The following is a 27,597-nucleotide window of genomic DNA, read 5'->3' as shown; positions in this document are numbered from 1 at the left end:
CTCAACACTGTATTGAAGACGGCCTCTTATAAAGGATGTGCTCACTCATGGTAAAGTATTCCAGACACAGAAGAAGTTACGCTTTTTATTTCAAAAGAAAAAGGAAAATCCTGGGAATAGCTGCTGGGCTACATTGGTTTGTCTCTAACAGGGAATAAATTGGCATTTCTACAAACAGGGAATGGTATTGCTAATGGGAATTTTGTTTGACTAGGGTTATAATTTGGTGCATGATGAGATTAGGCCTGTAGAAAGGACAGGAGTGGAAATAGCTGCTGAGCATTGATTGAATCAAAGACTCGAAGGTATCACCTTGAAGAGAACTTGCCTTGAAAACACTGAGGCTTTTGGAGGTGGATGCCAGAAGCTGTGAAGCCAGCCATCCCAGCTCAGCTTCCCAGAGAACGCACTAATACATGCAGTAAAGAGCTTCTGGTGGTGAAATACCCACTTGTGAACTGTTCATGGGTGTAAGAAAAACGGATCTGAGGTCTTGCCACCTGAGTTCCCTTCCTCTCCCTCAGTAGGTTATCAGCATGAAAACAGGAAATGAATTGGACACCATTAATAAAACATGAAGCCTTCGTGTTCAGGCTCTGTGCTCTGTCGTTCAAGTGGAGAAGACACTGTGTGAAGGAAACAGGGGAGTCAAATCCACAAGTTCATTTTACTCTTTTTAACTGCAGAGCAAACTTTGGCGCAGACTTGGAACTAACTCTCTCTTTTCTACCCCTGAATGGATTGAAAAGCTTTTAAACCCTGGCACAGAAATCCTGACGGGTCGTTACTGGACTGCGAGTGGCCTTTGAGAACATGAAAGATTTCCCTAGCAGATTTCACCCCTAAGATTGCCAATACCGGCTTTCCCTCACGTGTGTCTTTCACTGGGGTGCAGGTTTGTAGACCTTGGGTTTGTGCAGTTGCTTTTGGAGCTGTTTACGTGGCACAGTTGCTTTCCACTGTGATAGGTGCCCCTTTTTGCCAGTTGCTTGTGTTTGTGACTTTAGGAATGTCCCAAGATACGTCCCTTGAGCTCCTCTGGGGGCTCGTTTTGCTCCAGGGGAGTGTGTATTCCCCTGTCTCATACTGATGGTTCCACTAAAGAACAAAGGCTTAACCTCAAAGACTAGAGGTCTATATGAAGTAGACTGAAAGACCCCCCCAGCGCCATCCCCTTTTCTGTCTGTATGTTAAAATCATCTCATGAAAGCCTATGGTCACAGCAGTATGCAGCCCAAGGATGAGAACTCACAAAGCTGTTATGAAAAAGTCCTGGGAACAAAAGCAGAAGACCCGGTTCAGCCAGCCAAAGAGGCCTTCTGCAGCTATAATAAAGGCTTGTTTTGCTCTATGGGGGAGTTTAATTGCAAAATACTTAGCATAGGTGAATCATGAGGAGCCTAACCATAGGAAGAGGTTAACCACAGTTATAGGAAAGATTCATCTGAGGCTACAAGAAACAAGTTCTTGGTGGGAAGAAAGCAGAAGACTCTCCCCAGCTGTGGACAGGCCTGCTTCTGAAACTGCCTGAGTTGAGGCTCCAAAGCAGGAATTCTCCTCCTGACCTTGCTCTAGTGGAAGGTGTCCCTGCCCGTGGCAGGGGTTGGAACTGGATGAGCTTTAAGGTCCCTTCAACCCAAAGCAGGCTAAGATAATCCCTTAGGAAGCAGCCAGGTACAAGGTCAGGTGGAAAGATAAGATGTTTATTGCTAGGGGGAATTTTTGTCAGGCAGTTGTGGCTGGAGCCACCAGTTCATCTCCCATGGGAGACGGTGCTTCGCTGTAAGGTCTGCCGCAAGTGTAACCCGGGGGTTAGGAGGACTTCCTGATATTTTACCAAATTCTTGGTGAGAAATAAATGTGGAATCACTGCTTCCTGGGTCCCGTCAGGAGCTCCGGTCTGGTAGAGGCTTTAGGCCTCTGATTGTTTCTGTTCAGTCTCCTTTGAAAGAGCCTGTTTGTGAGATGTGCCTCTTGCTTAACTCCCGAAATGCAGAAGTAAAACCTCAGAGTGGGTGGGAAGCCTGGACAGTGAGAGAATCCCCATTCCCCAAGTTACAGTCGGTGTTAGAGTTCAACTCGATTAAACCCCGTTTTCTTGGCTGCCACGGACCAGTTTGACGGTAGGAAATTGGATTTGACTCATGACAATAGAGAGGGGCATTTTGGTAAATGTACATTTCCAGCCAAAATCATTAGTTCAACTAACAGAGAAGGATTTTGTTTTCATTGACGTTTATGGTACCATTTGGTTCAGTTCTTCCTGCTGTCTGGCTCCGTCCGCAGCAAGCACAGCCAAGCTCTAATTCTCAGCTGTTTGAAGTTACTCAGTCTCATGAGAGAGATGCCAGGCAATTCGTTGGACGATATTCAAAGTATTAGGGAGGTTCATTCTAATTGCACAGAAGGATCTATATTAGCATTTCTGGTTTAACACATTTTATGTCGCTCGGGGTTTAGGTCGTATGAGTTGCTTTTCTACATGAGTTCATTTCTGTTGATGGAATATCTAAATGTGAAATACTAATACTACTTTACAACCAGGTCAAATGCTGAAGAATTTAGAATCCTTTGGTTGCGTTAGAGTATTTTGGGAAGCATTCTGAGCCCTCAGAATGACAACCTGATAAAGAAACCCCAAATCATTGAAGCTGTTCTTTGCATAGGTTTGTGTTGAAAGGGACCTTAAAGTTCATCCAGTTCCAACCCCCTGCCACGGGCAGGGACACCTTCCACTATCACAGGGCAGAAGTTCTGCTTAAGATCTCATCTAAATCTACCTTCTTGCAGTTTTCCCTCAGAAGGATTTGCCTGAAAATGCCTGTTTCCAGCGTTCCCATCCAGCTGTAGCCACTACTTAAACATGGGCCATGGCAGCACCTGAAACCACCCAGGATGCTCAGGATAGTCCCCGGGGGTGCTGCACACAGCGTGGGTGCTGGAAGCCACAGAGCAGCCCCACTCCAGTGCTGGGAGCATGTGCAGGGGCTGCACAGCCCAAAGGCTTGGGATTGGGTAGGGGATCCATGGCAAGGGAGGAAAGCCAGTGAAGGGGCCCATTCTCTCTGTTGGTCTTGGGTGTGCTTCTTAGCACCGACTTGTGTGGCTTCCATCTGGGCAGAGCCTTGTACTCTGGGGGATACAGCACCTTGTAAATGAAAGAAATAGATGAAAATGCTGGAGACTGAGAAACACTGCTCTGAAAAACCTCTTTTGAATAAATCCTTCCTTTCAGGAGCCACCTTCTCTTTGCATTGTGAGGTTGTTGGGAATATAAACAGCAGACTTCTGAGAACAGTGAAGAAGAATGCAGCTGAAGCCTTGCTGTTTGGGCTCAGCGGAGTGGACATCTGAGTGACCCTGGTCAATTGAGTGAACCATAGAATCATAGGATACCAGGTTGGAAATCTAACTGGATGTGTTCATGAGCGTGGGTGCCTTAATGGGGTTGAGGGCATGTGGGACTGAGCATTGTTCAATAAGAACAGGAGTCACTTCACTTAGATTAAAATACAACAGCACCTGGAGCTGGCTGCAAATGCATTTATCCTGGAGAAGGGGATAGTTGGGAATAGCCTTCCTTACCCCATCAGAGTGTTTCTAAATAGCACACCTCTGTTCTTTCTGAAATACCAGTATGTTAAATGTCCAGACTGTTCCTGCTGAAGATGATGCCCCTGTTACATTACCTGTGCCCACTTATTTTCCAGGTATGGAGCTATTTGGAAACCAGTAGCGGATCACTAACCAGCAGCTGGGAAAGACCACTCGCCCCTGCCAAAGGGTCTGAGCCAGGCTGTCCTGCTGCAGCCGTTCGTTACAGCTCTCCTGCTCACACTGCGCCTGATTTCCTTGGACCTGTGAGTAGGTTTGCAGCCTCTCCCACTAGGAGCCTGGTTTGTGCCAGTCGTTTTTCATCGGGTTCCTTTTCTTTTTGCATCCAGCCTAAACTTTTCCTTCCCTTGCTCCAGGTCAGTGCTTCTCCTGCTGGTGTCTCCTGCCCCTCCCTTTCCTCATCCTGCTGCTCATCCCCATTAACTGCAAGGTAATTACAGACTGAGCCTGTCCCCTGAGTCTTTGTTTCTCCAGACTATGGCTTAAACCCTACCCTCCTGCAGTGAACCTTTCTGAGATCCTCAGGTTTGGTCCTTTTGGGGCTGCTCTTGCTGTTGTATCTGGTTCTCAGCACAAGGTTCTTTGATGTTATAATGTTGTAATGGCAGGAGACCCTGGTTAAGCAAAAACAGAACCGGCCTCCTTCCCTCCCTCCCTCTGGGGGTTGCAGGTTATTAACTGAGCTTTGCTCAGCTGAGCAGCATGGAACCGTCAGGTCTCTGCCCGCATTCCTGTCTCGCAGCTTCAAAGTTCTCTTACCATTTAAAAAAGCAGGAACAAGGCAGCTTACATGGTCCCAGCAGATCCTCGTCCTGGCATGGCTGCTGATCTTTTGAAGTTGGAGGCTCCCAAAATCCTGCTGTCCATGTCTGTTCCCCCAAGAGGAACAGGTCTGGAAACTAGATCCTCTGTGGGGTCAGTCTGCACCCCGCTGCTGGCTTGAGAAAGCCAGCTCCAAGGGGCAAGCAGGCCCTGACACCCATGGCCCCATCAGGGAATCCTTGCTGTGAGCCCCGATCCCTGCCTGCTTGCCAGCCTTCACCCCTGCTTTGCCCTATGAGACTTCTTTGTTTAGTGTTGCCTGCTTTAAGTTCATTATGCAGCATTACATCAACTGGCTTATTGTGATAGAAGTTCATTCTATCATCTGCAAAATCAGTGTCTGGAGTGAAGAAGTCTTTTGCACTTGCTTGGCACAACCCACTTTTAATAAGCCCCTGCTACACAGCAGTTGTTGGACCTTGCTCCCAGGTGTTTCATACTCTTCACTGTGTTGTGTGGAGCTGATACCAGGTCAAATGCTTCACAGTTTCTTGCTTCTCCCTTTCCTGGTCATCCTGAAAAGCAGCAAAGTTGCTTCATGTGCTCACTGCTGGGAATCCTGCCAGAGCGTCATCCCCATCCCATGCTCTCCCTTTTGGTATGTGGACTACTCTTGAAGCTACACTGACGACAGGCACCAGGTCTGTGTCACCTTTCAGCCCTGTAGCAGGGACAGGCAGCAGTATCGGAGCCAGGCAAAGAGGCTGATGCTTTAGAACCAGGTCGGTTGGTTTGGGATCTTTCCATTTGAAGGCCTCTGGCACATTAAGAGCCCTCCCCTGAGTTTTTCATCCTCTTTCAAGCTGCTGTAATAAACCTCTTTTTCAGTTGGCTCAGCTCGCAGTCTGTGGTAGGTCTCTTGCACTGTGCACATGCGTGCCCTGAGACATTGAGCATCACCAGACTCGGCTCACACACACACTGCACAGGAGCTGCTGGCCTGCAGCGTGCTGTGGAGTTGAGTGGGTCTGCCAGCAGCATCTGAATGACCAAAAGCTTTGTGTCACATACGCAACCTGCCCTGCACCCTGCTCTGCTCTGTGCAGCACCTACCATTTGTCTCCAACAAAGCAGACTGCAGTAAGGCTTGGGAGTGCGTTTTATGTTGTGCACAGCACAGACTGGGTGCAGTCCAAGTCTTCTACAGCTGTAGCATAACCAAGGGAGGAATTACGAGAGGCTACATCTCCCTGAGCAACAGCACCACTTACAGCCTGGTCTCAGATGCCAGCCTGGGGCCGGAGCCACAGAGCAGCAGCCTGCCAGCACCAGGGAGGAGGCTGGTATCTGCTTTTCTGTGTGCCTCAGGATTAGTCCACTGCAGCTGAGCATGTCCAGTGGCATCTGTGGCCTGCACCAGTCTGTGCTGATGATGGTCTCTGCTGAATGGCTCTTCTTGCCTGGGGGTGCCTGGGACATTCAGCTCAGGAGGGTGCCTGTGCCCTGGGTGGAGGCTGCAGAGTGGAGCAATAAGTTGAGATACAGCTTAAAAACATCTTGGGAAGCTTCTATCTGCTGCAACAAAGAAGGTGCCTAACAAAGAGGAGAGAACCATTGCTGATGCCTTGGTTTGCCATGGTCTAGGACAGTGGCCTGCCCGGCAGTTACCTGGGCACCATTTGAAGGTCAGAATTCAGCCTCTTCCAGACCATCCCAGCAGCAGAAAGTATCTGAAGAATCCCACAGACTCACACCCAACTTTCAAGGCCAGCATTTCTCCCAGCATACACAACCCTGCCCAGGAGGCTGCAGGGCTGCATTATCTGGAGTTGGAATCTGGACATGAGGAGGCAGGTGCTGGAGAAAACAGGCAGGCACATGAGCAGTCAAAGGCAAGAGCGTTTCAGGTCTGCACACTCAGCATATTGCATCCCATCCAAGCAGAGCTGGGATGTTGAAGAAGGAAGACAGGGAACAACCAGGGATGTGTTGCAGGAATCTGCCAGGCTGAGCATCAGGAGTAAGGCAGTATCAGTGCTCTGTCAGGCATGGGAACTGCTTGAGGTGAGACTGGAGGATCAAGAGGAAAATTACAGTGGAAAAAACAAAGTCTATTGGGCTGCCATTGCTTGGGGCTCTGATGAGAGACCCTCTGGCCCCTCAGTGTGTTTGCACCATTGCTGGAGGCACACAAGTCCCAACAAGGGAGGCTGATTGCAGGGCATTCAGGGCAGTCTCTCTCCAGGGCATCTGATCCTCATGGGTCCCCATGTCCTCAGTGGGCTCAGAGTGGCCACCACAGCAGCCCCACTCCTGTGCCACCCTGCCCGGGAGAGGACAAACCAAACCCAAGTGCTATGGAATGCCAGGCAGCAAGGGATGCAGCCAGCACAGGTGGGTGTTCCAAGAGGGGAGCACCCCACAGCAGAGGGGGTGTCCCCGTGGGGTGCCTGGAGAGCTCGGGTTAGCACCCTGTTGGGCCTTTCCTTTATATGAGTGTGAATCCTCCAGATGGAGTTCTGGCACAGAGAAAGCTGATGCCATTTAAATGGAGGGTTTAAGGGCTGCCCTGCTCCAGGAATGGGCTCAGGCTATGGTTAAGTCAGCATCAGGTTAGCAGCAGAAGAGATGGTGCCTGTGCTGGGAAGCACTGCCAACACAAAGCTCTTAATAGTCTTTCAATGTCTGCAAGGCCTTAAAATCAATCAAAGGATTAATGAAACAAAGCTGGTTTTATGATGCATGATCCAGCTTTGTGCAATTGGATCTAAGTTTGCTTAGGCCCTTCTTTGTGGCTGGGCTTGCTGGTGTGCTGCCTGCAGCCTGGCAGCCTGAGGAGGAGCAGGGCTCCCACCGCTGCCACGGGAGGGATGCCAAGGAGCACAGCTCAGCACTGCTTATGCAAGCCAGTCACTTCCCTCCCACTTAATTCAGCATTTCTCCTTGCAGAAGCTCACTGAAGTCAGGCACTGACCTCTTCTCACCAGCTCTGTGTGGCTTCTGTGACATCTTCTTCCAAGGAACAGGTATTTGGTGTGGTTTCCCTTGTCTCTTACAGTAGTGGCTCCTGGATGTGGGTGCTCAGGTCTGAGCTGGAGCCTGGGAGCAGATACACCCTTCTGCTATACACCCTAGCGAGCCTCGTCCTCAGAGGACCACCTTTGGGATGTCACCAGTGAGGGAGATGACAAGTCTTGCTCAACCACACACTCTGTCTCCTGGCATTTTCATTCACAATTCATTTAACAGTGATGACAACAGGAGCAATCCACCTGTCTGACACCAGGCAACATCCCTGTTCCAAACCAGGTGCCAGGAGTGTTTAGCCTTTGCCCAAGCAGTTTGCTTTCTCTCAGGCCGAAAGTTACTCCTAGTGACAGTGTGTGCATGAGAGCTCTTGTCAGGTCCCTGATCCTGTCTGAATTACCCTGAACACACTGTGGCTGCGCAGCGCGGGCAGACCTGGATGTTCCCATTGTACCTGCTAAGCAGTCGCAGTGCCAACGTGATGCAAGGAATAATGAATTCTCCCCTCCAGAACCAAGAAATCTCAGTGTTCTGGCAAAATTCTCCTTTGCCCCACTTTTTTGCAGGCTCGCTTCACACTCTGTGGCCAGGTTGGTTCAGTCCAGCGACGCAGAGGTCGTGATGCGACATAATGCGAAGTGATACCTGGCTGCTGGATTATCCCGCTCCCTGGTATCTGCATTGACTCCAGAGCCTCAGAGCTTTAGGCCTGTCAGCCACCAGGAGTGCAGCTATGCAAATCTGCTGCAAGAAAATGAGGGCTATAAATTCAAGAAGGACAGGGAGCTGCTGGAGAGAGTCCAGCGCAGGGCAACCAAGATGATTAAGGGAGTGGAGCATCTCCCTTATGAGGAAAGACTGAGGGAGCTGGGTCTTTATAGTTTAGAGAAGAGGAGACTGAGGGGTGACCTTATTAGTGTCTATAAATATATAAAGGGGGAGTGTCACGAGGATGGAGCCAGGCTCTACTCAGTGGCAAACAATGATAGGACAAGGGGTAATGGGTGCAAACTGGAACACAAGAGGTTCCACTTAAACTTGAGAAGGAACTTCTTCTCAGTGAGGGTGACGGAACACTGGAACAGGCTGCCCAGGGAGGTTGTGGAGTCTCCTTCCCTGGAGACATTCAAAGCCCGCCTGGACACATTCCTGTGTAACGTTATCTAGGTGTTCCTGCTCTGGCAGGGGGATTGGACTAGATGATCTTTTGAGGTCCCTTCCAATCTCCAGCATACTGTGATACTGTGATAAATAAGAGACACCTTGGGCCTCCACATCAGTGCAAGGTAATCCATTGTCTTGCTTGAAATGTATCTGGTTCTGTCTCATGCTTCCATGCATGGAAGTTACAAGGAAAGAAAAGTACTCAGGACAAAACCCAACCTTTACTTACCTGACCTAAAAAATGGAGTGGAGGGGGAACGTGTCTGGGCTGAAACTGGAACCGGTCTGCCAGCAAGCCAGCCCTTGGATTCCACTCTGTGCTGAGTGGTGCTGTAAGAAACACTTCTGCTTCTCCTGCCTTCTTTGCAGTGGTTGCCTCCTTCGCTTCCTTAAAAGCTTACCTATACTGTTTGCCCAGCAAGGATCTACTTTAGGTGTTAATGCTAACAAACAAACAGAAAGGTTTGTTAAAACCCAGATGGTTCCTCAATTATACTGCCTTTAAATCTTTCTAAACTGAATGTATTGGCTCTTGGAGGGCACCTCTCTCCTGATCACTGCTTTGGGTGGCCCAGTATTCTTGGGAGCAGAGGTCACAGGAATCAGGTGAAATTATTTAATTCTCTTTCTGTGCTGGTTGTTGAAGCATTTACACACCTGTAAAAATATTCAAAACTCTGCAAGAAGACTGATGAAGGGTATAGAACGGCATCCATAGGAGGCACAGCTCCATAGGCTGTGGTTCCTCAGCATGGAAAGAGGTGACTGCAGGACAAAATGACAGCAGTCTCTGCAGTCGTGAGTAGCATGAAGAAATGACCCAGAGGTGATTTGCTTACTGACTCCGGTTCTTCAAACAGAGGAAGGTGGCTCTTGGCACAGTGTGTCATTAATCTGCAGGAATCTTTGCTGCAGAATGTGGGATGCTGAAGGTTTACATAAACTGAACAAAAATAAATAATAAACTGGGCACAGTCAAGGAAGGGAAGAGAGAAACCTACCAGCTATTGGATAACAAACCTCACTTGTGTCGTGGGGCTCTGCATGCTGTCTGCTCTGGGACAGTGTTCTGGAGAGGCACTGCTGCAGGCTTTGTGCTGGTCTGACCGTCACCTCTGTTGCCAGACAGGGTATCATTGCTTTGACCTCCTATAGGCGTTTGATGTTACCTTCCTCTGCCTCTCTTCTCCCATGATTTCCATCCCCATCGCCTTTCTCTAAACCTCACAGGTTTAGTGTCACAATTAAGTTCTGCACTGAATATATTTTTGCTTTGAGAAGTGTCCGGACAATTCTTTGTGAAAGCGCCTTCTGGCTGCCTGTACAGCATTCTGAACAGGACAGGCCTTTAGAGAGGCTGGCAAGTCATATAAATAGTAAATAGATGGTTCTGAGAACTGAAGTTTCCCTGGGAAGCCTGAATCTCTAGTTCTGTAACAGCTTGGTTATCAAACAGATGATTTACATCTTATTAGGTATTTCCATCCGTTGATAGAAAAACGCTCTATTGCATAATCTTTCTTTTGCTCCTGATTCAGTTCTCACCGTTGCCACAAGTGCCTTTGGGCCCCTGGACCAGCCTGTTTAGGTAATGAGCTCGGAGCCAGTGGCACCTTGGGGTGCTCAGCCTGGGCCTTGGCAGAGCTGCCTGCCCCTGGGCCACTGCCAGCAGGCACTCGGTTGCACGCCCCAGGGACAGCTCCTGCCTGCTGGTGCAGCTCCGGAGCACCCACCTCGGGGCTCGGTGCCCACTGGGCTCAGTGCCAGCCACTTCTGAGGATGTTTTCCCAGCTTGGATGCAAAACTCAGTCGCTTCTGTTCCAGCATCAGTTGGTTCATTTTCGGTCAAGCTTGTCCCAAGGACAGAATCTGTCTTTCCTGCAGTTGCAGAACTTTGCAGTCCAGGTGCCTGCAGATGTTCAAACGTGCAGGCACCAGGAAACGAGAGTGCCTGCAAACCTGAAGCTCACGTCGTGTTTCTCTCCTCCTGTGTCCTTTCCACTTTGCCAGCCTGTACATGGACTGCTCTGCTTCTGGAGGATGACCTGAAAACCAAGCAGTGCCCATAGTAATGCATCTGTTTGTTGATACAGATCCGCATCACCAAAGCAGCCTGAGAACTTTAATTACTCCAAAGCATCCCAGAATGCATTGCTTGGTATCAGTCACTGGGAATATATTATCCTTACATGTGAAACAAAGAACCTGGAAACTGTATTCAACAGGCAAGCAAAACAGGGAATATTTTAATCAGTAAAACCAGGGGAGAGTGTTGAGATGAGTGCAGAGAGCAGGGGAATACTGGGCTCAATGCCTGATTCCTAATCCCTAAACTGTCCTGCTATAGTATTGGGAAAGCCAGGAGGAATAAACCTAATACCACAGCTTCTTGCCATCAAGAAACTGCGTATTAATACAGTAATGCTAAGGTAATTAACCAGATCAGACTGAGTCCACTGCTGAAAAGGATTTCTCCCCGGAGGGATAAGCAGATGTCTCAATCTAATTATACAAGTTATTTAATCAGAACCAGAGGTTGGGTATCTAATGAAAATACTACCTAATGTGGGGAGAGACATCGTAGCTCTGAAGCAGTGCAAGCAGACAGGGATACAGGCTTCCAAACTGGTGCAGTTTCTGATGCTCTTCTGCTTTATTTCTATACTTGACTCTAAGATCTCAGGATAGGAATGTGGGAAAAAGATCCCTTGTGACATTCTCCTCTGAAAGTCATCAGTGCTTCACGCACCATGCTGCTGACACAGGAACAAGCAGCTGTGTTTTGTCGGAGGCACTTGATAGCTCCAAGTGTTACTGGTTGTCAGCCTTGCTTCACCTGGGTAAAATCTGTAGCAGATGCTTTAAACCTGCCAGTCGTTCTGTGTGCATTTAGCTGATGGAGGGTGTGCAGCTGTTAACATCTGGAAAGCACTCACACTGCAGGCTTGCAGGAAGGGTGCTCACTGTGATCTCAGGGATGGGCAGAGCCCTGAACTTATGGTTCTTGTGATATACAGGTGTCTGAAATGCAAGTGGAGGATCACTCCCCACAGGAGCCCCTGCAGTGAAGGCTCACAGGATGGGACACATGCATGCTTCAGCCCCAAGAGAGCAGAGGAGCTGAATTCCTTTCGTTTCACTATAATGGAAACCCAGGTACTCCTTAACAGTTGGCAATAACGTAGTTGCATGCGAGGACCTTTCCCACTTGCTTGAAGGTAGCTGCTCCCATGCAGTCTCCCAGGAGGAGCAAAAGGCTTCAGGCAGGACCATCCCTCTCTGTGCTGGCAGTGCTCACTCCAGCTTCCTGCCCATCTCTCTGTTTAGCACAGTCCATAGATGAGGGTCTTCTCCCTTGATTTCCTCCTGACATCTTTGTCTGCATGTCCACCTCTGCAGCTCGGTTCCTGATGCTGACCAAGGCGTGCTGCTCCTCTTGCCAGCCCCCTCCGTTGCGGGGCCAGGCTGGCCAGCAGTGTTGTGTTGCCTAGTGATGCACTTCTGGCTGTCCCATCTCATTAAGCTGTTCAAGCTGCATGCATCCATGAAGAAGTCAGGAGGGAACGCCGGCCCTGGCTGCTTTAATTGGCTTCTTGCATGTGTGTGCACATGCATTGCAGATAGTGCTGGGTCTTCCCAAGCGATCACTGATGGGCAAGGAGTTAAAATGTACAGCTCTGTGGCCAGCTAGGAGCTGCTTTGGAAGCTTTGTTATTTACATGTGTTTTTCTTGGTTAGTTTCAATGGATCTTAACTTTATATGTTGTTCCAGTTTAAAGAAGTTCGTGTTTTTCCTCTGTATATGTATGAAGTGACAGTCGTGTAGAAAGACCAGGCAACCTTCATGCTCATTCTTCATTCTGAAGCATGGAGCATGTTTATAACAGCTGAACTGAAGAAATAATGGCATTTCTGAACGTGTACTTGTAGACAAATGGGTTGTGATATGCTGTGAGACTGAATGGAAGAGGGGAGGAAATGGAGTACGCAGGCCACTTGAGTCGATGCAGGTATCAGTTCCCCTCTTTAAGGCTCTGCTCTGCAGAGACATGTTTGTACAGTGTAGCTTCTTTTTCTTCATGTAGGAATCTGCACACAAAAACTCATGGGCAAAAATACTCTGTTCTTGGACCCAGAACTGGTGGAACCACAATTTGAACCCAGATCAGGGCTGGTGCATCTTAATTTTTTTCTCCGTAAGCCTGTAGCTGTCCAGAAACAACTGAAGCTGAGGTGAGGCACAGCAGCCATTGGAAAGCTGTCCCACCCTGGCTATTGAAGAATCCCACTGCAAGGTAGTGTTCATCCAGGGGGTTTAAACAGTCCTGAATTGCCCTGAAAGGGAATTTACCAGACAGTAGAAAAGGGATTGACAGAAAAGAAATAACGATGAAATGTTTAACCTGGTTTTCTTCACTTTCACTCTTTGTTCTGTATTGTGACTTCTCTTTGAGTTCTTACTGAGAGCTCTTCTCTCTTTTTAGATCCACCTTGACTGACTGAAACAATCTGCCAGAGGCTTGCAGGAAGCTCTTGCCCTCCTCAATCCACTGCCCTTTCCCTGGGAAGGACAGACGTGCACATCAAGAGATGAACCCGCATCTGAGCTCTTCCATGACGTGACCACCACCAGAGCATTACCACCTCTGTGGACTAAAGCAGGAGCAAAGCACCTCTCCTGCACTGCTGCTGAGTTTTGTTGATGAGTTCCTAGGAAATGGTGACCCAAATAAATTGGACTGGGAAGAAAAGTGTTCAGAGCAGTAAGAGGGAAGAGGAGACACATGACTGCGCCACGGCTTGAGAAAAACACTGCATCTCGAGGGCCTGTTGGCTGCAGTGGGAGTTTGTTGGCCCACGGTGCAACTAAGCAGAATACAAGAAATACAAGCTGTGGCACAGATCAGAGCTCAGACGAGGCAGTCCTGTAAGCAGTCTGAGAAGTGCTGGGCCCTTGCCAACCGGCTACTTGCACCACAAGAGGAACAAAGGGAAATGTGACTTTGAACTATGCTGTCCTGTGTCCAGAAGACCAGTGGCGTTATTTTACGCTGTGTAAATAATACACTTCTTTTATCAGCTGTACCTATTCCACACCATGTGAACAAAAAACCAGCTGCTTAGGCACTGTAGAGAACGTGGCTTTATGGCATCAGACCCCATGCAAAGATGTGTCTGTAGCGTTGCACCAGATGAAGTCATTTACCTTGTTCTTATAACAAAGCAGGATCAGTTCCTGCCCTGTCAACTGCGCAGTCCAGTGTGACACAGGCAACCTGCGTTCAGTCCTCTGACTTCTTTGAACACAAATAGTGAGATTGTGGAACGGTTCTAAGATGTGCCCACTCAAAACCAGCCTTGTGGAGCTGTGACTTAATCTCTGCTTATGAAGATTTCTCATCTAGAAGCAAAACCGTAAGTGTTGGGAATGATCTGAAGCCTGTCATTTCAGATGGTGATGATCGCCCTTTGCAAATCCAATTAATTAAAGTCTGTTCAGCTTGGAAAGTGAAAGGCTCAGGGTTGTTTGTTTAGAGGGAGCAGCAGGATGAATGTTTAAGGTAAGATACAGGAGCAAGGTTTTGATGGTAACTACAATATATGGCCACTGGGAGGATGGCCGCTCGCTCTGTTGTCCAGGACCAGCAGAAATCGTTCTCTCAGACAATGCATCTCCTTAAGGCAGGTGCTGATGGGGCAGAGGGACGGTGTTCAGAGGCACGGCCCTCCTGGCAGTGGCACCCCGTGTGGCCATGCTCCAGGCTGAAAGCAGACGTGGAATTAATACCTCCTCCCGTCCAAGTCTGTGGAGAGCTTTTTACTGGCGTCAGTGGCAACAGGATCAGAGTAGAGTCTTAAGGCTCTTCCCCTGGAGCTTCGAGGAGTTTAATGGAATAACATCTAGGTTGTAATTAATTGGCTTCTGCTTCTCCTGCAGGAAAGAGTTAATGAAGGCAAAGCTTGTCTGGCCAAGGGGCTGGTACAGCTCCAGTAGAGCTATGACTCACAGATTGAAACTCCTGCCAAAGCACAGAGCAGGCTCCTCATCCTCAGCTCCTCCTATCCCAACAGGAATAGTGTGACGGGGTCCAGCATCACTTGAGGAAAGGTTTGTCCCTTGCAGCCCTTGCTCTTCCCACTCAGTTCAGTACTATTTGCATGCACAAGGAATCATTGTCTGTCATATAAGACTTCACACAGTTAGCTGTGTTATGTTGTGTCTATGATTTGGACACTCCCCCCCCAGTAGTCTCATGAGGGCTCTCTACAGGACTGAAGGAAGTAGAGGTTAGTAGAATAATTTAAATGGGTAAGGAGATGGCCAAAGGGAGGACAGAAACTAATAGACTGCTGGGAAGCAGCCCACAAGGAGAAGTTCCTGGGTGAGCTGATCAAAGATGAGTCTTGGAACTGACCAAGTCTGGTATTGTCATCGAGCTTGACTCAAGAAGAGGAGTGGAGAAAGGAAATTTGTTGGTGGCATCATCCTTATAAAACTGCCCACACTTGATGACATGCTGTCCTGGGCGTGCTCCTCCACGCCAGCTGCTCACCCCTTCCCTGTCTCTGGAGAGAATGAGACCAGTGAAGAGCCACCAGCAGCATCACCTCTTCCTGCTGCTGAGTTTCAGCCTGCACTGCCAGGCCCCCATTCCTGGTGTGAGAAGAGCGCAGGCAGGGAGGAGCAGAGATGGGGAGGCTGGAGGCTGGTGCCTGCTTGCTGTTCTCCAGAAGCACGTGATCACCTCAGAGGTGGATGGCATTAAAAATGGATGTTTTCCTTCCCTCTGAACTCCTGTGCTCTGCCTCAGTTATCACAACAGGGCCAGTGATGAGTCACACCAAGTGCCAAGATTACCATAGCGTGACAGAGCAGGCAGAAGGCAGGGAGGGCTCTTGGCCTTGACGATGAGCTGAATGATACCACCTTGAATCCAGACTAGCAAAGCATGAATCTATGGGTTAGCACCAGGATAACAAATCAAAGCCTGAGGTGGAGAGTTTAAACAAGGCATAATTTGTAGTAACAACAAAATTACAGGGATTTGTCCCTTCCTCTCCCAGCCCTTCCACCTCAGCCTTGCCACAAAGAACAGTCTGCTTCCCTCTTCTGCATCTGTATTGCTCAAAACAGCCCATTTTGGGGAGCCAACGTGGGAAGTGTGGCCTGTTGCTGTTGAAAGACCAGCCCTGGAACTGTGCATCATTGATCAGTGTGCAGTAGGGAGAATAAAGGGACACGCACGACCAGCTCCAGATCTCTTTGGGAAAGGAAAATAGGAGCCATTGTCCATGCAATTCCCTTTTCCCAGCAATCAGACTGTGCAGATTGCCACGCTGACTGTAATCACCACTGATTTTGAGGGACAGGCACATGATTGCCCCTGAGTTTGACCAGCTCCAGGTGTGCTGATTCCTGAGATCCCGTTACTGCACTCCGGAGGAATAACGGCTGCTTCTCCTCCATGTTCCAGTTGGTGTTAGATTGACAAGATCAAGCGACAGCACAACCGTAGACACCTTTATCTGCTGTATGCATAATCTTTCTTGCTGAACCCCCGCCAGACTCATCCCCAGGTCTTATCTTTTCTGAACTGAGTATTTATTCATGTGGGGTTTTTATGTAAACTGCAAAGAGCCTCATTAAATGGAAACCTTAACTCAAAAGCCTCATTATTAAGGTGGAACAGAGCTCGGAATGCGCAGAGTGGAATTACCAAGCTTTTGTGTTATTTTGGGAAGAAATGCTTAGTGACTCAGGGACGTGATGCAGCCCAGTGCTGAGCCCTTCCTTTACCACCAGCCTCGCTCAGGGGACAAGCTTGGCTCTAAGGTGAAGAGCTCTACAGGCTGTTATGCAGGACAGTGCTCCCTCGGGCTGAGCAGAAAGAAGCTGAGGGGACACTGGACCCTGCCCTATGCTAGCAGACCAGGAAAGTCCTATTTGGCTTCTGGAGAAGGACTGGTCCAGGTGGGAAGATGGCTTGAGTGTACATCTGTGCACTGGCTATTGCATCCCATTGGTGTCTGCAGCATCTTTGGAGCTGGCTGAGAACCCAGCAGCTTCAGAGAGGGTGAGCTTTTTGCAGGCAAAGCTCCACATCACTTGAATGCTGGCATTTGCTGAAGGCAAATACCAACGTTTCTGTGCTTCCATGTTCTCATTTCTATTAGAAATGCTAATGAAAGAGTTTGAAAGGAAAGAGTTTGAAAGACACACTCATGGTGAAGAATGTGCAGGCAGTGAAGGTGTCTCTCTGCAGCTGGAAATGGCATTTTCACGTTCTTAGTTTGACTGAATCTAATACATGCTTTACCCAGCCATCGGAATTGTGAAACTGGTGCTTCATTAGACAAGTCAGAGCATTTCCTTCCTAATCAAAACCAAGGTAACAAATCAGTGTCCAAACCCCACACTCCTCCTGGAGAATCCGCTTTTCAGGGGCAGCTTGTTTTCCATGGTAAAGAACAGCATTTCCTAATTCAAGCCCTTCAGCAACATTAACATGCTTGGTGCAGATCTACACCCTGTCATACTTCTTATCTCAAGGACAGCACCTCCGACAGCAAAATGCCACATCCATCACATGGGAATATTAATAATATCCATATTGAGTAGGAATAAAACGTGCGACCCACCAGCTTCGTGCCAAGCTTCCTGAAGCTACTACACACATCCCCAAACATGCGGTTCATTATGGTAGTGAGCAGATACCATGAACCTATATGGTGTCTGTGGAAGAGGGTGAGGGAAGCCGAGAGGGACTTGAAGCACAAGTGGTACCTGCAGGGGCTCAAAATCACGCTGAGCCACTCATAGACTTGTACCTGTGCCTGTGTTCATGGCACAAACACTGCTGGAGGTGGCAGGGGTGAGGAAGGCTGCTATGTCATCGCTACCTCCTTCTGCCTCTGTTAATCTCACAGCTCGTGGTGCGTGTCTCTGGGTGCGTGCATGTGTATGTTTCACTTCCCTTTGTTTTGCTTGGTACTTTTGATCCCCTGGGGCATATCTCTGAGCTGAAGAACTTTAGAGCTGATACAGCTTTTTAAAGTGGGGATTATGTAAATGCATATTACAGAGCTTTCATAAATAGGGATTATTTGCAGAATACATTTGAGTGCTTCCTCTGGAGACATTAAGGGCTGTTGTGTAAATAGGAATTTAGTGACTGCCTAAGCTAAATTTCCTTGATTCAATAAAAGATCACAAGAGCATCTTTTTTGCATTCATTTGGGCCTTGTGAGAACGTATTGCTGGACATCTTTCAAATAATCACAAGACCATGCCCAACTGAGGGCAGTCCTCGCGCTGCGGTGCTAACTGTTCTCCACGATTCATTCCGTTGCTCTTCCTCTCTAGTTTGTGGTTAAAATCACTGCTGTCCCAGCCACAAAGTTGTTCACTGGCACTCGTTAAATCAGGGATTTTGCAAGTTTAAATGAGCAAAGCAAAAAGGACATTTTGCCACAAGACAGAGCCATCCCAGCATCAACCGTCTGTGCGAGAGGAGGGGCGTTGAGACAAAATGCTAAGGATTTGGGGAGACGCTGCCTCTCCTCAGGGGGTTTTCACGCTTTTACTCTGAGAAGGCTTGACTCTTGGACTCCTCTCATCTTCCAGGGCATGCAGTTGCAGGGTGAGAACCTCTCACTACGTCTGGTGTTTGGCACTTGCCGTATCTCCTGGACCCACAGCTCGCAGAAGCCAGCTCATCCTCTTCTCAAGTTGATTTGTGTCTTGGGGAGGACTCTTGTTGATTTGGGGGTAGATGCAGCAGTGTCTTTGTTGGTTTGCCTTGAAGACAAAGCACTCCTAACCCCAGGGTGGGTTAAAGCCCCTGCAGCCCATGTGAACTTCCTGGGTCAGCTGGGATTTGTCCAGCGAGCGAGGACATGGCATTGCACACTCCCTTCCCAAGGTGTTAGTAGACCTGTCATTGTGCAGGGTAACTCCAGAACAGCTTTCCAGTCTGCACCAGTGTGAAGAGCAGGCTGGTGCTGTTCAACCCCAGGAAAACTGCTCCGGTGCATGGATTCTCCTGCTGGCACTGCAGTGTTCAGCATGGTCTCCTATGTGTATCACACACAGGAGCTGAACCTAGACCAGGAGGGGAGTGGCAGGGGACCTGGAATTCACATTTCTAGTGGAAAACTGGTGGGGGAGATTCCTCCATCCCCTTTGAGACAGGCTTCCAGCCATGGTGCCCTGACACAACACAGCCCCTTGTCACAGAGCAGTCCCATGCAGCGGCAACCCTGAGCATCCCCATTCCCTGGACACGCTCAGGGGAGCACAGCGCATGCTGCATCCCTGCAGGGATTCAGGCTCCACTTCCCTACGTGCCGAGCTTGCCTCGTTACTTCAGTCCTCCCACCAGCCTTGGATCCAGCTGCATTAGGCAGGTTTTGATGCTGTCACAATCACACAGAGAATGAATCACATCGAACATTGCCCATGGGGTTGTTTATTCCTTGAAGAGGGAATGGACTGCATGCCAATATTCCTGGGAAGGCATAATGAAGGAACTAGCTTTTGCTAGGAAACCTGGATGCCCTCCTGCAGGGATTTGCTGGATGGCACAGCTCTGGCAAAATAATAGTACATAGAATACAAGTCATTTTTACATGGAATGTCATCCTGAAATAGTGACAGGGACACCGGGAACACAAATGTGCTTGGCCAGCTCTTGGAGTTAGCGCCTATATGGACATGTCTTAAACCTTTCCTTAAGGCTTACGTAAGGGCAGCGCTGCTTTTCCATCCTGCACGTTGTTAAAGCAGAGGTAATTTTGCCACCTGGCTCTCACTTGTGGAGCTGTTGTTGCTGAGGAAGGTGTTAAATGGGAATTTCTCATCTCCCTCTGTTTTTTTGCTGTTTCCAGTCCTTAAATGCAACTTCCATCAAGCAAACCCAGCCCAGAGCACAGCGCCTTGGTTGGAAAAGATCATTTGATCGAGCATAAACCAATACTACTGTGTAAACAGGCTGTGATGGGGACCTAAACTAACACACACAATGTGTTTTCTCCTTTGGTGACTCCTAAATACATAAACAGATCAAGTTGAAATCCCGTCCTCAGCCTTTGGGAATGATTCATTCCTGTTAATGATTTACTGATTTACACACAGCTCATTTTGCATAAAGTTAGAGCTGGGCACATTTATTCATTGTGATTCCCTTAAAAAGGGATATAAATATCAACAGCAGTTGGCTACCAGGAATTTGAATATCGTGGCACTGCATCATGGGGAGCTGACATGAATATGAGTCTGGGTCAGACAAAAATACGCAGAAGATGCTTCACCACGTGTGATATTTTACAGCATGTCACAGCATCATCGGAAAGGGTTCTATTCATTACAGACACGTGCAGGGCTTGCGAAGGATTCCTCAGGAACAAAAAGGGGCATTATTCTCCTACCGAAATGCACTCCATGATCTATGAAACCCATCTCTCCTGCTAAGCCCAGCCTCTTCCTAAGCCTGTGTACCTGTAAAGAGATGCTGGGTTCAGTGGCACGAACCAATGACACATCATCCCACAGCCCAAACTGCGGATGTTCCATCCCGACTTTGTCAGTTTTGGCAGGGATGGTGCAAAACTGAGCCTGCCAGCAGCAAGGTAAGGCACTGGTAGCTGTTCATTGCGTGAGTCAGCAGCTCCCCAGTGCCCTGAGGTGATGCCTGAGCCCTCGCAATGGGCAGAGGCTGATCTTGCTGCTGACAGCTCAGCCCTCGGCTGCAGCAGGGCAGGAGCAGTTCCTGCTGGGCTGGGTGGTGTCGTGCACTGAAGTGGTAAGGTGCCTTCAATGCAGAGGGAAGGGATGTGGGAAACCTCTCAGGAGGCAGCAATGAACGTCCCTTACAGCAGAGAGCCACCCTGCCCAGGCGTCTCCTCTCTATGGGACAGCAGGGCACTGCGTGCGGCCATTGACATGTTACACTCGTACACATATTGATCCGGTGGTTCATTGTTCACCCGAGCCCTTGGCAAAGGTCACTGCCTCTGCTCCCAGTTTACAAAGAGGAGCACAGAGGCGAAGATTAATTTTCAGAAGTGATTAATGTTCCCGGTGCCCATCCTGGTTCACTTTGGGCCTCAAGCCCCAAATGAAGTCTGGAGCTGGGTTAATGAATGTGTCCCTCGCCCCTCTCCCAGCGCTGCCAGACACGTCCTTTGCTTGTTGTCACTGTCTGTTCCCACAAACTCCTCCACCCTTTATCCTGTGCCAACCCTCAAACCGGCTCAGAGACTTGCCTGTGAGGCTGCTTCCAAGACCCACATTTCCCATGACACCCAAACGATCTCAGATCCTCATTTCTTGGCCCTTGGTGCTTTATCCTATGGGGATAAAGGGCTCCCACCTTCCCAGGGTCCAGGGGCCCAGTTTTCTGGGAAGGTAAATCAGGGATTTTAATGTTTGAGAAGCTCTTGATTAGCACAGGCTTCACTGGCCAGGGGCATGCAGCTACCCCTGCGCAGCAGTTGCAGGAGGCTGCATTCTCCCCCTGCTTTGACACAACCCAAAACCATGGGGCGGAGGGGACAGGGCACAGCCTGGAGCCCCGCAGGCTGGTGTGGCAGTGCTGGGCAGGCTCTGCACCATGCTGTGCCATGCTGCACCGTGCCGTGCTGTGCTGTGCTGTCCCATGCTGCATTGTACTGTGCTGTCCCATCCTATGTCGCACTGTGCTGTACTGTACTGTGCTGTCCCGTCCCATTCCATGCTGTACTGTACTCTGCTGTCCTGTCCCATTCCATGCTGTACTGTACTCTGCTGTCCTGTCCCATTCCATGCTGTACTGTACTCTGCTGTCCTGTCCCATTCCATGCTGTACTGTACTCTGCTGTCCCGTCCCATTCCATGCTGTACTGTACTCTGCTGTCCCATCCCATTCCATGCTGTACTGTACTATGCTGTACTGTCCCATTCCATGCTGTACTGTACTGTGCTGTCCTGTCCCATTCCATGCTGTACTGCACTGTGCTGTGCTGTCCTGTCCCATTCCATGCTGTACTGTACTGTACTGTGCTGTCCCGTCCCATTCCATGCTGTGCTGTGCTGTAATGTGCTGTCCCATCCTATGTCGCACTGTGCTGTACTGTACTGTGCTGTCCTGTCCCTTGCCACACTGTGCTGTCCCGTACTGTGCTGTCCCGTACTGTGCTGTCCCATCCCATGTCGCGCTGTGCTGTGCTGTGCTGTACTGTGCTGTCCTGTCCCATTCCATGCTGTGCTGTGCTGTACTATGCTGTCCTGTCCCATTCCATGCTGTGCTGTGCTGTGCTGTGCTGTCCTGTCCCATTCCATGCTGTGCTGTACTGTGCTGTCCCGTCCCATTCCATGCTGCACCGTACTATGCTGTACTGTCCCATTCCATGCTGTGCTCTACTGTACTGTACTGTGCTGTCCTGTCCCATTCCATACTGTGCTGTGCTATACTGTACTGTGCTGTCTGTCCCATTCCATGCTGCACTGTACTGTGCTGTCCCATCCCATCCCATTCCATGCTGTACTGTACTGTGCTGTCCCATCCCATTCCATGCTGTACTGCGCTGTGCTGCGCTGTCCCATCCCATTCCATGCTGCACTGTACTGTGCTGTCTGTCCCATTCCATGCTGCACTGTACTGTACTGTGCTGTCCCATCCCATCCCATTCCATGCTGTACTGCGCTGTACTGTGCTGTCTGTCCCATTCCATGCTGTACTGCACTGTGCTGCACTGTACTGTGCTGTGCTGCTCTGTCCCGTCCCACTCCCTGCCGTGCCGTTCCGTGCCACCGTTGCCGTCGGGGCCACTCCCGCGCCACGCACGTGCCCCCGCGCGCCCCGGCCCCGCGCCCATGTGTCCGGTCGCAGCTCGGCATGAATGAACCTCCCTCCTCCAATCAGCGGCCGCCCCGCCGGCCGGCTGCACGCGGGCTGCCCTCCCTCCCCTGCCCGCCGAGCTCCTCCGCCGGCCAATCCGGCAGCAGCGGCCTCCCGCCGCCGGCCAATGGCGGAGGGGAGCGCGGGAGCGGCGGGAGGCGCCCTATGGCGGAGCGGCGCGGGCCGGCGGCGGCGGGCGGGCGGGCCAATGGGGTTCGGGGGCGGGGCCGGAGCGCGGCGCCCCGGCGCGCGGCTCTAAAGCGCGGCGCGGCGCGGGGCAGCGCAGACGGGCATGGCCGCCACCGCGCAGTACCTGCCGCGCTCCGCAGCGCTCATGCACCCCGACGGGGACCGGCTGCACCAGGGCACCACGTACCGCGAGGTGCAGAAGATGATGCACCACGAGTACCTGCAGGGGCTGGCCCCCGCCGCCGGGCACGCCGTCGGGCTGGCGCATCACCAGTGGCTGCCCAGCGCCGGCACGGACTGGGGTAGCGGCGGAGGCGGCGGCGGCGGCGCCGCTCATCTCCCTCCCGCCGAGCACGCCAAGGGCGGCCCGCCGGGGCCCCGCGAGGAGCTGTCCGCAGCCGCAGCCTTCCACCACCGCCCGCACTTGGTGCACCAGCCGGCGGCGGGCGGCGCGGCGGGCGGCTGGGCGCAGGGCGGCGCGCATCACCTGCCGCCCATGTCGCCGCCGTCGGGGCAGCCGCTGCTCTACGCGCAGCCTTACGCGGGTCTCAACGGGATGCTGGGCCCGCCGGCGCCCGCGCTGCACCACGGGCTGCGCGACCCGCTGGGAGCCGAGGAGGCGGGAGCGCACGAACTGGCGGCCTCGCCGCCGCCTCCGCTGGGGCCGCCCGAGCCGCCGGACGAGGACGCGCCCAGCTCGGATGACCTGGAGCAGTTCGCCAAGCAGTTCAAGCAGCGGCGGATCAAGCTGGGCTTCACCCAGGCCGACGTGGGGCTGGCGCTGGGCACCCTCTACGGGAACGTCTTCTCGCAGACCACCATCTGCCGGTTCGAGGCGCTGCAGCTGAGCTTCAAGAACATGTGCAAGCTGAAGCCGCTGCTCAACAAGTGGCTGGAGGAGACGGACTCCAGCACGGGCAGCCCCACCAACCTGGACAAGATCGCGGCGCAGGGCCGGAAGCGCAAGAAGCGCACCTCCATCGAGGTGGGCGTCAAGGGCGCCCTGGAGAACCACTTCCTCAAGTGCCCCAAGCCCTCGGCGCATGAGATCACCTCCCTGGCGGACTCCCTGCAGCTGGAGAAGGAGGTGGTGCGGGTCTGGTTCTGCAACCGGCGGCAGAAGGAGAAGCGAATGACGCCGGCCGGGGCCCCGCATCCCCCCATGGAGGACGTTTACGCACAGGCGGACACGTCGCCGCTGCACCACGCGCTGCCCGGCGCCGTGCAGTGACTGCCCGGCCCCGCGGCACCGGCCCCGGCCCCCGGCGGAGCGGCCGCGGGCGTCGCGCGTTAATTTATTCCTCAGACTGGCCCGGCCGCTCCGCGCCCGGTCGCCGGTCGCGCCGGAGCCGCCGCGGCCGCAGCAGCAGTAGCCAAAGGTTTGCGATCTCTAATTTATTCCCTGCGCCCCCGAACCGGCCCGGGCTCGCCCGGAGGACGCTTCGGTACCGTTTACCCGGCCCGTTTCTATTTATTTTCTAACCGTGCGCGGAGCTCTCTCCCTCCCGTTGGTGGGTTCGGTCCGGTCCCATCCCCTTGGGTTTCGGTTTTCGTTTGTATCTTTATTGCAAAACCAATGTAGACTGCGAGGGTACGTTTCTATTTATGTTATAGTAAATATTTTATTACTTACATAAACCATTTACCCAGGAACCCGTCTCGTGTCGTCTTTGCGGGCGCCCAACCGGGGCCGGGCAGCTCTGCGGTGCCCCGTTGCTCCCCCCTTAGCCCGGCGGCGTTTCCCGTCCCCCCTCCCCGCTAACGGCGTTTCAACGGGACTTCTCCGTTGTCTTGTGTTCGGTCTTGCACGGGCACGGACGGCCAAAACCCAGCCTCGGAACTCGGGAGCAGCCCTGGAGCGCGGAGGTTGTGGTTTGACGGTGTTTTACCCATCTTTACCGTAACTTTTTGCGGTCTGCGGTGAGAGCAGGAAACGTTCGAAACGCAGCTTCCCTCCCGTTTGTCGCCCGGGTAAGGGATGTGCTTTGGTATAGCTGAGGAAACTCCTCATTTCTTTCCACTCAAACCCCTCTCCGCTTTTCCGATCCCCCCGGTTTTCCCTTCCGGGGTTTCCTGCCCGCATACCTTGTGCTTACACCAAGAAAAGGCTGCAGATTTACTCCTTGCGTTCTCTCTTGCTGCAAGAATCCCCTCGCAGCTCTGCTTTAAACCTCTTCCCTTTCAGCAGACGTCGCATGTGAGGACCGCGGTTGCCTTTGCAGCGTCCTTTGCTTGCCGCGGTGTTCTGTGTGTTGGGAGAACTTTTGGAACGTGTGCCTATGCAGAGCTCTTGCAGTGATGAAACGGTCAAAATCGCGTCGTAAAGCCCCAAATTCTTCCTTTTGATTTGCAGAGACCTTAATGCGTTTGAACATCTGGCACTCGGTAGTTTCCCTACTTGCCTCTTGATACAGATGTTCTAAAAGAGCAGGTTGGAAAGGGATTTTGTGGTGGCAGCTCTGCCTGCACGGGAACTGGGGCAGAATTATTGTGGAATACATTTGGTCTTTAAAATGTACCTCTAAAACTGAGCCTTGGAAATTAACCCCTGGGAATCCTTCACTGCTGTGCTTTGATTTAGGTGCATTTGGTGCCTTTGGGGGGGTTGTAATAATTGATTTAACTCTGCCTTTGCAGTAGGTAACGTTACAAACTATCGCACTCTCAGTGTGGCTGTTCACACCAGCTGATACAAAATGCTTCAGTTCCCCGAGATTCTGGTAAACTGATCTTCGAGGGTTTAAAATAAAGTCACTTTGGGCAGTTATTCCTTTAAATGTGATGTTTGATGCTCATAAGGAGGGAGAGAAATGGTTCGCATTTGGTACACGTAAAGCAGCAAATGCTGTGGTTTAGTGTAGTAATAACGTCCCTTGGGCATGCAGAGCACAATAAGAGATCTCACTTAAAGGATTCAGTGTGCATTGTGTGTTTTGTCAGCTTTTGTTCCAGACTTAGAGTCCTTTTCTTGTAAGGAGGCTGCGTTTTGTGGGGAGGCTCAGACTCGGAGCTGGTGTCGGGGTGCTGAATTGCAGAAGTTCGGCTGTATTTACTGGCTGTTTCCTCAGTTCTAAATAGCTGAATGGCTGAGGTGAAGGAGCCTGAGGATTCAGGGTTTGAGTTAATGTATTATGGAAGCATTTAGATTCATTCTGGACTCTGCAAACCTGCCCTGAGCTGGGTTTCTGTGTGTTTCACGCGCACGTCGTGTTTGGTGCTCGGCAATGCTGTAACTGCAGCTTGTGCTGAGGAATTTCTGTGTGGTAGCCAGGCTTCGAGGGACGAAGAAACCGAATCAGAAACGAACAAAAGAGGGTTTGTTTTGTGTTCTTTAAGGAAACAAACTCTCATTCGCATGAGCTTCTCTGTAGCTCTTCTGAACCAGCCCGGCTGGCAAACAGGATTTGTATTGATACTTGGAAGGGAAGGGTCAGTGTTCACATTGCGTTCTCATAATGGATGAGATGTGCAGTGAGTGCTGGGGAGGACGAGCAGCCTTGGGTTGTTGGGTTTGTCAGATTGGATAAGGCGCTGGCAGCCCCACTGCATTAGCTCCTTCGTGCTGTGGAGCAGCAGAAATAAAACACACTTTCTAGATGTTATTCCTGCAGTGCTCAGCCGTTCTGAAAACCAAATGCCCCAAAGGTTTGCCTCTCCGAGAGTAAGTTGTTCGTTTTCTTGGTCAAGGATTAAATAGCAATTACTGCAGGGAGATGCTTTTATTTCTTTTGGTGGTGGTTGTTCCTCACTGAGGTATGAGCTCATCCTACTACAGCAGGAGTGAAGCACACGCAGGTAGGACTGCGATGTCTGTGAGTAAAGAAAAGCAGATGTGCACAGTTATTTAACAATGCACAAAGTAAATAGTAGGGTATGCAAGGTAGGAAGTGTAGCTAAGAGTTAGGTGAGATATTAGAGGGGTTTTAGGTCTGTGCTGCTGTGAAATCCTTGTAACCCAAGGGCAGAGGGGCTGTGGGAGCTCTTTGCTCTTGGGCACTGCTTGGCCCCAGCAGATGCTCTTCAGAGCAGCATCTCTGATGTGCAGCATCACTTTTGCCCTTGCACTTGGGCTGGTGGCGACCCACTTGCCTTGCCCATGCCGGGCACTGTGCACGGTCCAGAGATGCTGGTGCAGTGTGGAGTCAAACCTTGTGCGGGTGAGGAGAGCTGAGGTGGTGGCCGAGGGGTCCCTGCCCAGCTGGAGCAGCTGGCACTGAGCAAACCCAGCCCTGAGGTGAGCTCAGTGCTCCCCACACTGGGGCACAGGCTGCGCGGTGCCTCCTTCCTGGGCCCAGGATGCCGCTGGTTTAGGCACTGGTGAGCAGTGCTTTAGGAAACCGCTGCTCTCTGCAGTACCCGGACGACCTTCAGCAGGGGCTCGCTCCCCTTTCTTTCCCCTTTTCCGTTTCAAAAGCAGGACGGTCGCTGCTCAGCTTTCCCGTGCTCTTAGGAAAAGGTTGTGGCGTTCCAGTGCCCACCTTCCCTTCCCCATTTCTTGTCTCCGGCCATCGTCGCTGCCACTTGCCAGAGCAGGGAGCGCTTGCGCTGTGACGAGCGCAGAAGTGGCCGCGGCGGCTCGCCTCGCTGGGCACAGTCACCCCTAATTATTGATGCTTTCTTCATCTTGCACTTCCAACAGAATCCAGGCTCTTCTGCTCGCTGCCAGCCCCCCCCCCCCCGGAGCCTGACCCCAGCACAGGGCCGCAGTGCAAACTGCCCCCTCGCAGCCGAAGCAGCAGCGGGACCGCTCAATCTGGAGCATCAGCGTTAACACCTCGGAATCTCCTTCCTAACCCTGCCCATCCCTGCTTGCTCTCCCACCCACAAGGAGAGCTCCCGGCACCCTCTGGTTGAGTATCTCAGTTCTGTGCTGATGTTCTTTGCGTATGCTGTGACTGTGTACTAATGCTGCTGTTGGTTGGATGGAGCGGGATCAGCGCCGGGAAAACTCAGCCTTGTTCTT

The 27,597-nt window shown here is 51.2% G+C and overlaps 1 protein-coding gene across 1 annotated transcript; it reads left to right on the top strand.

Annotated features, from left to right (window-relative positions):
* The first annotated feature begins 22,672 nt into the window (after positions 1-22,672).
* On the top strand, positions 22,673-24,287 carry POU3F1 (POU class 3 homeobox 1). The gene has a single exon (XM_062620838.1). It carries the CDS (start codon positions 22,738-22,740, stop codon positions 23,863-23,865), a length of 1,128 nt encoding a protein of 375 aa, XP_062476822.1. The 5' UTR covers positions 22,673-22,737; the 3' UTR covers positions 23,866-24,287.
* The last annotated feature ends 3,310 nt before the right edge of the window (positions 24,288-27,597 follow it).

The sequence above is a fragment of the Pezoporus occidentalis genome, unplaced genomic scaffold, assembly GCF_034315485.1.
Source record: "Pezoporus occidentalis ecotype Australia unplaced genomic scaffold, CSIRO_AGI_Poc_V1 ctg223, whole genome shotgun sequence".
Classification (NCBI taxonomy): domain Eukaryota; kingdom Metazoa; phylum Chordata; class Aves; order Psittaciformes; family Psittacidae; genus Pezoporus; species Pezoporus occidentalis.
This window is presented reverse-complemented; position numbering and strand designations above follow the sequence as displayed.